General features: G+C 49.9%; 1 protein-coding gene across 1 annotated transcript; it reads left to right on the forward strand.

Moving 5' to 3' along the window:
- The first annotated feature begins 316 nt into the window (after positions 1-316).
- LOC120839682 lies at positions 317-5,867 on the forward strand. The gene has a single exon (XM_040210005.2). It carries the CDS (start codon positions 585-587, stop codon positions 4,893-4,895), a length of 4,311 nt encoding a protein of 1,436 aa, XP_040065939.1. The 5' UTR covers positions 317-584; the 3' UTR covers positions 4,896-5,867.
- The last annotated feature ends 5,886 nt before the right edge of the window (positions 5,868-11,753 follow it).

The following is an 11,753-nucleotide window of genomic DNA, read 5'->3' on the forward strand; positions in this document are numbered from 1 at the left end:
TGGCACAGATACCGTTGAGAAGTCGTCGCAAGCAACGACACAGCCATTTGAGCACCTGCCTACACAGAGAATTCTCGAAAAGATCCCTAGAAGCCAGCGTCCTCATCATGAGTGGCGGCCAAACACATTAAAGCAAGCTACTCAGTGGCAACGGCAGCAGATAAGGCCACATACGCCTCCGGCTTTTCCACCTTGTTACGATGCGATGTTATCGCTTATCGCTGTCGCGGCCGCAGCAGAACTGCTGAGTCAGGGGGGCGTACCTCTGGTGCTTGCTGCCGATATAAGCGGCATCGCCGGCAAGCTTTGTGCTCTTTTGGTTCCGGCTGCCGAACAATAAACGCTGCCAAATAAACGTCGGTCTCCGGATTCGTCGATTCTCCCGGAGAAACGTAACAGCTGGTGGCAGCGGTGGGATGGATCGACGACGCCGGGTTCCATGGGTGCTGTCGGTGAGTGCCTGAGGCTTCCTTTCCGTTCACCGAGCAGCTTAAGTGTTTAAGGCAGTTAGTTCTGTGGTGTCGCCAAACGGTTGATACGGGCGCTGGGCAAAAGTAGCCAAACTTTTTTGGAAATTTCTGAACATGGATCCGATAAATCTCGCGGCGATTGTGAAGCCCGATTTAATGCTCTTAGCGGAAGAGCTGGGTGTTAAAGTGGTCAAGGCCATGAGAAAGCCCGAGATTATCAAGGCCATTGAAGATTGTGGCGCGGGCGCCGACGAAATTTCCGAGTGTTGGAGCGAGGTGCAGAAGAGACAAAGGGAAGCGGAACTTCACGCGGCTCAAGAAGGGCTTCGCGTTGCTCGAGAAAAACTTGAGCTAGAAATGCTTCAACGTAACTTTGACGCTGGTGAGGCCATTGTGGTGGATAACAGCTCGAAAAAGTTTGACATGCGAGCCCTTTTGCAACCTTTCCGCGTCGGCGGAGACATGGGTCTCTATTTAGTAAATTTCGAACGGGTTTGCGTTAAGATGGGTCTTGTAGAGTCGAGCTGGCCTCAAAGGCTCTTGAGTTTACTGCCAGCGGAGGTGGCCGACGTTTTGGCCCGACTAGATCCTACAGCAGCCGATGACTACGCGTCCGTAAAGTCATGCCTGCTTAGGAAGTTCAGGTTGTCGCCTGAAGCTTTTCGACAGAAATTTCGAGAGACAAGGAAAGGACCGGACGAAAGTTACGCGGAGTTCGCTTATAAGCTTAAAGGCTTTCTGGAAAGTTGGCTCCGTGGTGTCAACTCTTACGAGGATCGTGAAAAGGTGCTGGAGCAGATAGCACTAGAGCAGTTTCTCTCCTGTATTCCGATAGGTCTAAAGGAGTGGATTCAGGATAGACCGGAAGTAGAAACGGTGCAAAAAGCTGCAGATTACGCGGATGAGTACTGCTCTAGGCACGGGAAGAAAGTTGTTGAAGAAAACCGTAGCTCAAACCGTTTCTACGAACGATGCGGACCTCGCACGTTCGTGAAGAAAGGCGCCGAAAAGGGCAAAGAGAGTGAAGTACCGACAAAGGGAGTGTCTGATTTAGACGAAAAGAAACGTAAAATGAAGTCGTTCGAGGAGCGTAAACCAATAGTGTGCTACAGGTGTAAACAGCCTGGTCATGTCGCTTCTGGTTGCCGCGTCCCTAAAGTTGCTCCCGTTAACTTGTGTCTGGGAGAAGCGGAGGACTTACTCAGGCCGTATCTGTACGACATGAAAGTAAATGGTAAATTCTGCAAAGGTTTACGAGATACCGGCGCCACGTATGATCTGGTACACTCTTCGCTAGTGGAGCAAGAACATTTTACAGGCGACTGTGTGTGGATCCGTCAGGCCTTGGAAAATCGGGCAGTTAGTCTGCCCGTCGCTAAGGTAAAACTAAACGGACCTTTCGGAGTAGTGGAAACGGAAGCAGCTGTTTCTGACGGAGTGCTTCCAAACTGTCCGTACATACTGTCAAACAGAACTGCAAGGCAATTGAGCGAGTCGGGTATACCGCTTGACATGAATCCTGTTCTAGTCGTCACGCGCTCAATGACAACTAGTGCAGTGCCGGAAACACTTCAGACGGAAGCGCGCGCGTCGACTGGTAAAACCAGCAGCGGGCCCGATAAAGAGCCGAACGAAGGAGCTGACATGACCACGCTGGTTTCGCCGGAGAGCAGCAATTTTCGTGCGCTAGCCGGTGTAGATAAGCTTACGCTTATCGCCGAACAGTCATCCGACCCGAGTCTTTCAAAGTGTCGTGATAGCGTGGGAAAAGATATCAAGCCGAACATCTCCTTCTTTATGAGCAACGGCATTCTTTACCGTAGTTTCAAGGACAAATCGGGGAACGAGGTAGATCAGATTGTCGTTCCATCCAAGTATAGAATTGCATTACTCGAGCTTGCTCACGGAGAAGGGTGGTCGGGACACCTAGGAATCACAAAGACCAAGTGCAGGCTTTTGGCAGAATATTATTGGCCGGGCTGCTTTAAGGAGGCTGAGCAATTCGTCCGTTCTTGCGACACCTGCCAAAGAACAGGACGACCAAACGAGCGCCGAAAGGCGCCTCTCACACTAGTGCCCATAATCACGGAACCTTTCAAAAGGCTAGTGATAGACGTCGTAGGACCCCTACCTACAACTAAGACGGGTTTTAGGTACCTTCTAACGATATTATGCCCAGCCAGCAAGTTCCCAGAAGCCGTTCCAATGAAAGAGCAGACATCGGTCGAAGTAGTAGATAACTTGCTCTCGGTCTTTTCTCGGATCGGGTTTCCTAGTGAAATTCAATGTGATCTGGGTAGTGTTTTTACCAGTGCTCTAACAACCAGCTTTTTCGAGAGGTGTGGCATTAAGATTGTTCACAGTTCTGTAAGCCACCCGCAAAGTAACAGCGTAGAGAGAGCGCACTCGGTAATGAAGCGCATTCTCAGGGCCCTTTGTCACGAACAGAAAAAAGAGTGGGACTTGGCATTGCCCGCTATGCTTTTCGCGTTGCGAACCGTTGCTCACGAGTCAACTGGTTTCACGCCAGCGGAACTGGTCTATGGACGCAATTTGCGTTCACCTTTGCGGTTGCTGCGCGAGGGCTGGGAGGGTGAAGCCGAGAACCCAACAGTGGTGGAGTATGTGCTTTCCTTACTAAACCGTCTCCACAAAACGCGTGAGCTAGTTGAGGCTAACCTGGGAAAAGCGCAGTCGCGAGGTAAAACCTACTATGACAAAAACAGCCGCCTCCGAACGTTTAAGGTGGGTGACAAAGTCCTACTTTTGAGGTCTTCTAAGGCTCATAAGTTGGAATTGCAATGGGAAGGACCAGCAACGGTCCAGCAGAGGCTATCAGAGACAAATTACGTGGTAAAACTGCCAGGTCGCAGAAAAGAGGTCCGCATATACCATTGCAACCTTATGAAGCCGTACGTGGAAAGGGTGCAAGTAGTCAGCATTGCACTAAACCAACCAGAGGAAGTTCCTACACGAATTCCTGAGCTGGGAAAAACCGACGGGATCCTGACAATCGCCGAAGTCGTAGAGGCCGCAGTCGATAAGACGCTCACCCAAAACCAGTTTTCGGATCTTACGGCATTAATTGGCAAATACCAAAAATTGTTTTCAACTATTCCCGGAAGAACGAGTCTAGTCGAACATGACATCGAAGTGAGGACTCGGTCAAATATTCAGTGTAAGGCCTATCGCTTTTCCCCCCGCCAAGAAAAGCTATTAAAGGAGTCCGTAGATCAAATGCTAGAGCTAGGGTTGATTGAGCGGTGCGAGAGCGACTTCGTGTCTCCTATGATTCTGGTAGAGACTCCAGGAAAAGAACCTCGTCCCTGTGTGGACTACCGAAAGTTAAACGCGGTAACGGTAACAAAAGTCTACCCAATCCCTAATATCGAAACTTGCCTTGAGAAAGTAAGCAAAGCCAAGTTCATCTCAACCATCGACCTCGTTAGAGGTTACTGGCAAGTGCCACTTACCGCGAACGCCAGTAACCTTGCCGCCTTCATGACCCCGTTTGGTGTTTTTAAGCCGCTTGTCCTGAGCTTTGGACTGAAAAACGCACCCTATGCGTTTTCGAGACTGATGAATCTGGTACTGGTCGGAACCGAGTCTTTTGCGTTACCGTACCTAGACGACGTCGCTATATTTTCGGACACGTGGAGAGAGCACGTTCAGCACCTAGAACAGGTGTTCTCGCGCCTGCAAGACGCAGGACTTACAGTCAAGGCGAAAAAGTGTAAGTTTGGCCGAGGCGAAGTATCGTATCTCGGACACGTAGTCGGTCAAGGAATGAGACGTCCACAAGAACTCAAGGTTCAGGCCATTAAAGAGTTTCCCTTGCCACAAACAAAAAAAGATTTGATGTCCTTTATCGGACTGGTGAATTACTACCACCAGTACATTCCCCAGTTCTCTGAAAAGGCGAGTCCCCTGACGGATGCGCTCAAGAAAACTGAGCCCACTAAGATCAAATGGGACGATCGCAAGATAGAGGCGTTTGAGGCTCTTAAGTTAGCCTTGGCGACTCAGCCCGTATTAGTCAGCCCTGACTACACAAGACCCTTCTTAGTGCAGTGCGACGCCAGCGAAAAAGGACTCGGCGTCGTTCTAAGCCAAGAAAATGAAGGGGAAGAGCACCCCGTTTTGTTTGCCAGCAGGAAGCTAACTTCAAGGGAGCAAGCCTACAGTACCATCGAAAAAGAATGCGCTTGTCTCGTATGGGCTGTAGAAAAGCTTCGCTGCTATCTCTATGGTTCGGAGTTTATTTTAATTACAGATCATAGACCGCTCACATGGCTTCAGCAGCTGTCCCCCAAAAACGGTCGCTTGTTACGCTGGAGCTTGACCCTCCAGGAATATTCTTTCTTGGTTCGACATAAAAAAGGAAAGCTTCATGCGAACGCAGATTGTCTGAGCCGAGCGCTCTAACCGGCGCACAGTGCGATTTTCTGTTTCTTTTGTCTCATCTGCACATTTGTAAATAGTTCCATTCAATTTCATTCATTAGCTGTCTATTCCCGAAAGATCGGGAACGATATTTTCAAAAAATTCTGGCTGCGTTTGGGGCATATTTTGTAACCTATTTCTTTTGAATAATTCGTGCTCTCGGTGAGTGGAAAGGGCGTTTCGGGTGCCTCCGCAGTTTCTGTGGTGCTTGGTTGTTGTTGGCCCTTCTCATTCCCCTCAGAAGCACGACGGACCTCTGTTGTCATCCCGACGTCCTGGCACCGACGGCACGTGACAGCCGCTGCTACTCCTGGGCCGCTGGCGACTTTGGCTCATGGTCGCAAGGATCGCCATCACCGCTCCTTCCTGCTCCTCTCGGACCGCACAGTCGACGCTTCCGACCAGTCAAGGACACTGAAAACTGCAGTGACGGTGTTGGGCCGCGCGTCGACGCTTCCGGCCAGTTTCGCAGACGGTGTTGGGCCCTGCGTCTCCAGGACTTCCCGCCCTTCGGATCAGCGCAAGCTGAACCTGTATACGCTGTGAAGGTTTCTTCGAGCAACGACTGTGAAGTTCTGCGCAAGCAGCACTAGGATTACGCCGTTCGTTTGTCTGTCGAACATTCCCAAGGACGTGCTTGAAACCTGGAGAGTGGCGGGAAAATTGTTTTATGCGGTTTCGCCCTAAAAGGGGGAGGAGTTGTTACGATGCGATGTTATCGCTTATCGCTGTCGCGGCCGCAGCAGAACTGCTGAGTCAGGGGGGCGTACCTCTGGTGCTTGCTGCCGATATAAGCGGCATCGCCGGCAAGCTTTGTGCTCTTTTGGTTCCGGCTGCCGAACAATAAACGCTGCCAAATAAACGTCGGTCTCCGGATTCGTCGATTCTCCCGGAGAAACGTAACAACCTCCACAGGGACAAGATGAGGATGAAGACAAAGCGTGCCTAGATAGTCCAACCGGTCTTTTTGAATCTCAGGGTGCCGTGACGGTAACACCGAGTTCACACCAAAGAGTGAGGTTGCCACCGCACATTCCCGTTCCCTCAGTGGATGCTACTATTTCCCCAGTGGCAGTTTCCGTTCCCCAAGTGGAAGAGCTTCGGCAATCGAACCGAACTCTCCGAACCACCGGTGCGGTTTAAAGATGTGAGTCTCTGACCCGCGGTGACAGACGTGACAGTTGTCTGTATTTTTCTTTGGGGGGGGGGGGGGGGGGGGAGAGAAGTTTACATATTAGTTTAACGCTTATTATCCGAAGTGAAATCAATTGCTGGAATTCTGTAAATAACTTGCTGGAATTTTGGAAAAAACTTGCTGGAATTCTGATAATAATTTCCTGACGGTGTTATGTGAGATGTTGTGTGCAAGAGCATGAGTGTTGAGTGCGAATGCTTTAAAAATAGCGTAGGCCAAGAGTGTGATAATGAATGCTTAACTTGAATTTATTTTGAATTATGATTTTGTGCATTTTTGTTTTATATGTATAATATCTATGACTGGCTTTGTTATGTGCCTCTTGTATACTCGTCTTCTCTCCAAAAAGGGAGGGGGGAGAAATGTTATGTTCTGCAACACTGTAGTTCTGCTATTTCTCTTTCACTTCTTCTATTTATTGTCCTACCTGTCTCCACTTTCAGAACCTATCATCTTTCTTCTCTTCTTTTCTATGTCACATAAAATTAGTTCATCACGAGGCACCGGACGAGATGGTCGTCCTTTCATAGCGGTACGTTTGCAGCTGAATTCTACAACGCCGTCAGTCCGATTCTTTCCTTTTGAGAGGCATTCTAAAGACTGAAGTGCATCCACCGGAACCTCGTGTAACGACCCGCGCCTGCGCGCGGTAAGGGAAAGAGAATGCCACATAATATTTAAATTGTGGTCTCCCCCTTTGCGTGGTGTTAAGTATTGGCGACGTACGCGATCGAAAGCGTCGCTGTGGTCGGCCTTCCACGATTGGCCGAGTGCTGACTATGACCTCAGCAAAGACTTTCTCTGACGGAAAAAAGAGTAATGTAAGAACTTTAAGTTTGACAGTGTTCGCAGTGTTTGTTTCAGAGCGCAATGATTTCAAGCTTCCACCGTGCTCATTACAAACACCATCGAACTTGTTGTTCGCGAGGTAATTACGTCACGAAAGGGAACCATTGGAAGGCGCCACCGAAACATTTCGCCGCTAATAGGGATCGAAATCTTAGGGACCTGGGCCCGTTTGCTCGAAGCGCTAACCGCGGCTAAAGTTAGCCGCAGTACCTAGGAGAGGAATTTTGAAATAACGTGACTGGCTCGGTAGGAATGCGGGGAAACATGGCGGTGCCCCGGTGAGTGAGCGCCGCTCGCTTTGGAACTGAAGCTGCAATATCGGGCGCGTTAGTCAGCAACGAATGGTGCAGGAGACTTTCACTTTGCCTTTCCTCACTTAAATCGCAAAGCACGAGCAATGACCTCGCCGTATTTTTCAAATAGTCTTTTGATTCTGGCCATTCCTAGGCCCAAATGAACGGGATAATTGTCGGCATGGTAGCGTCTTTAGAAACGCGGATTGCCTTGACAGAATCGGCCGGGTATTGGTAGCATACAAAAGCAGACAGCACCCCAATAGACCTTTTTCTAAATTACCCAAGCACCGAGGAGGATGCTGAAAGTGTAATAGACCGATCTCTCCAGCCAGCTTGACTACGCCACTGCTGCCGCAATGCATTGAGGGAACTTTAGTCTTTCTGTACGCGCGACAACTTCGCTAGAGCTGTGCGCGTTTAGAGCACGACACGGCACGAGCCCTCACATGCACGGCCGTCTGCCTTCCGTGAACTAAAGTTATGGCGGCGTCACGCATGCGTTGAACGCTTTGTGAGATCGGCCTATTCTACGGTCCGCGCGCGCTGGGCCTTCCTCTTGTAAAAGATTGAAAGTAAATAATTATAATAAGGCTTTGACGAACGCGCGTGCAAGGCAAAATTTGTTTTAGACTTTTTGCTTTACAACAATTACTACTGCAGACGCCAGCACGTGGAACGCGTGTAACTACACTCGTAGCATGCACCTCGGTGCTTGGGAAATTTAGAAAAAGGTCTATTGGGGCGCTGTCTGCTTTTGTGTGCTATCAATACCCGGCCGATTGAGTCAAGGCAATCCACTTTCCAAAAACGTTGCCATGCCGACAATTATCGCGTTCATTTAGGTTTAGGAATGACCAGAATCGAAAGACTATCTAAAAAAGGTCCGGCGAGGTCAATTGCTAATGCTTTGCGATTTAAGTGAGTTAAGGCAAAGCGAAAGCCCCCTGCACCACTCGTTGCTGACTAACGCGCCCGATATTGCAGCTACAACGACATATTAGTCTTAAAGCGAGTGGCGCTCCCTTACCGGGGCACCGCCATGTTTCCGCGCATACCTACCGAGCCAATCACGTGATTTCAAGATCCCTCTCCAAGGTACTGCGGCTAAGTTTAGCAGCGGTCAGCACTTCGAGCAAACGGGCCCTGGGTTCGATTCTCCTTGGAGGACACTGGAAATTTTAGTTTTTCTTATCAGTCTATTCACTGGTCACTGTTCCACGCACGTGGTTTCTGTTACAGAAAGGCATTTTTCGGAGGAGGCTGGCCAAAGAAATGCTATCGCATTTAAATATGGCTGATCATACTTGACTATATTTTTGTTTTTCGGATAATACGTTAATGGTAGGTTGTCAAACATCGGGGCAATCGTTTACGTACCGAAACTCATATACCTCGACTTCCGACGAGAACGCGATAGGTTGTCGCTTTGGCCACGTGATCGCTCACACCCCCAACCAACGGGAGGTGTGACCGGGGATGGAGATCTGCTTCGGCGGTGACGCTACTGCAACGGCCGCCAAACCTCAAGACGTCCAGGCCGAGGAAATCTGCCAAGTTTTGGCAGGCAATGCGTCGTCTACCAAGTTTAGTTAATTTGATACCTAATAGATGGCGCCCTGAATTTACCAACTAATAAAACGTTTACCGAGTGACTGAGATCACAATTCACACTCGGCCCACTTGGCAATGTCATACGCAAATGTGCGAACTAGTGCTAAGGGGGCAATACTTAAGGCGCGACAACACTGCTTGTACATGGTGTCAGCAACAAACATGAGGACAAAACTACCTGCCTACGGACCTCAACCATCTTCGAATTAGGTCTACTTAATAAGCACGCATGCCTCGAACATATATGTAAACAGTTTTCTTTTTTTATGACCACTGTGACGGGAGCGTCCTACAGAGAAGAAAGGCGCCTCGGACGGTTTTAGGGAACCGTTTTTCCACATCCGATACGGTAGGATTGGCCCTCCGGTTCGATCTGCGTATACAGTACGGTGCCTGAAACGCGTCTCCGACTGGTGTGTTTACCGGGTCCAACAAAGTAGTCCCTCCATTTCCGCCTCATGACGTCATATAAGTGTCATGTTGTCGCCGGTCGCGATCCTGGCGGCGTCCCAACAGCTGTGGTGAATGTGGCAGACGCCTGTTCTGCTGCAGGTCGTTGTCCAATGCGGCATTCCACGGAATCTAAAGCAGCCGGAAGTTGGGACGCCTGGGACGCCGTGACAACAGCGACACTGGCGTTCGCCTGGGGTTTTCGCCAGCTTTCTGCGGCCAACCGCCAGGATCGCGACAGGCAACAGCATGACACTCCGGCTTCTGTGACGTCATTTGTTGCCACTTTGGGACCACTTTTGATGTATGGGCGGGATAGGACGCTAAGCACACCAGTCAGAGACGCGCTCCAGGCACCATAGTATGCAGTTCGGGAGCAGAAGATTCGCACAAGCGCAGTTCGGACCGGAGGGCCGATCTTACCGTATCGGATGTGCGAAAGCGGTTCCCTAAAACTCCCTAGTGTGTGCAGACTGTCTTTTTGCATTATATGACTACGTCTTTAACGACGCACGTGCGGCATTTCAACGCAGGCGACACCATGTTTCAACGCGGATAAAAGCGCGAATAGAGAAGAAGCAAAACCCATTGCGGTCCGGACCGAAAACGAGCCAAGCATGGTAAAGCTATAAACATATAAACACGGAAGTTTTTGTGCACCGCGGGGAACGAACGACGACTTGTCATATTTATGGTCCGGAGATCAGTTGTAAAGAATACATAAAACACGCCGAAACCGCGTTTAGGTCCCCGGACAGGATTGAGTCCACTACGAATACCACCGGTACACCTCGCGAAAGCCGTAAACTTCGCACGTCAAGGCGTACTAAAGCCTCCTTCTTGCGTGTGTATGTGTAAACATATATATTTACATGTAGAGGTGAGGCATAGCTCTTACCAGGCGGGCCTTCCTGGGATATACGAGTCCATATGAAACTACGCGTTCTGCTGGTGCTATGGCCGACCTCTCTGGTCGTTGCACAGGCTTATTACGAATACCCAATCTACCCTCAACTGAGCCGGTCAGAGGATTACGGTAAGTGAGCGCATGCGCAGTTTCGTACATCTGATTATTGCTTGGAAGCCCATGGGATTTCATCACTGGCCGATACGAATGCCGCAGAACGAATCACAAAGCAAAGAGGGCGAAGGTATGCCACGCTCCGCGTTGTTTAAAGGGATGCTGAACCGAAATCTGGATTCCACAAAACACGGCGGCAAAAGCGTGCAACAGGATGCTACAAACACCAAAACATCACTCATACAGCGAAATCTCGAACGGATCACCGTATTGTTCTAAAAAAAAAGGAGGCGCATTTGACAGATATGTTTACGTGTTGTTGCTCCGAGAAGAGTCGAGAAGGAGGGAGAACGGCCTTGCGTCTTCACGGCCTCGTCGCCTTGAGAGGGCGAAGCGAAAAGAGGAGGAAACGAGATATGTTTACGTCACGCGTCTCGTCGGCCTAGTTTCCCCTCTCTCCCCCCCCCCCCCCCCCCCCCCCCCCCCCCAAGCTCGACCTCTTTTTTTCCAGAAATACAGCCGTCCATTCGAGATATCACCTTGCGAGTGGTGTTGTAGGGATTGTAGCGTCCCGCCTACATCTCCTGCATAGTTTTCTGAAATCGTCAATAAAGTATAGGGGTAGGAAGCTTGCGAAGGCGAGACGACGCCACGAGAGGTGAAGCCGGGGCGAGACTTCCGGTTTGGAGGGACGCGTGGCTAACGACGACCAAAACCAAAATACGCAATTGGACGGACTTGGGCACCCTCGGAGGCATTTCCACCGACCACGACCTCTACTTCCGGATTCACTTGGGATTGTCTCGTCTGACTGGCTTGAGCCGGTATGTCCCCTATTCTTATTTAGCGCGATAGCGTTAGGGAACTCGTGGCGCGCCGGCCTGGGTGGCGTGCCAGAAAAGCCGGCGTGACACGAAAATCATGATTGGTCGATAGGGTCAGGATGTCATAGCCACGTGACCTAGACTCCTCTGTCTGGAGGAGAGTATACACCTTTCCAAAAAAACACTTGACCTCAGGGGCAGCAAACCGTTTTCGAGCCCTTTCACTGGGTTTGAGGCTAGACTCTCACCGGCGTCCCTGTTAACCTTTACAGAGTGGACTGACTTCGATAGGCACAGCCTTCGTAGGCGCAGTTTGAAACACTGCTGGCGGCTAAATTCTCGTCTTTTCCTGCTGTATTTTGTGTTTTATGGTGCATGTATTGTCCCGATGTCATCGAGAAAGCATTGTACCACATTTGAAAAAATAAAAAATCAATGAAAAACCTATACACTGTTTTTGTTGGGTACGCGCGCTACAGAATGAATGTGACTGGAATGTATAGTTCTAGTTTTTTGTTGTTGTTTTACGATACGTTTTGACAGCGCCGCGCGATTCGTCGCATGTCAAACGACAACGCGCTTAGCTGTCGAAAC

This window comes from Ixodes scapularis, unplaced genomic scaffold (assembly GCF_016920785.2).
Source record: "Ixodes scapularis isolate PalLabHiFi unplaced genomic scaffold, ASM1692078v2 PGA_scaffold8__174_contigs__length_109621045, whole genome shotgun sequence".
Taxonomy (NCBI): Eukaryota; Metazoa; Arthropoda; class Arachnida; order Ixodida; family Ixodidae; genus Ixodes; species Ixodes scapularis.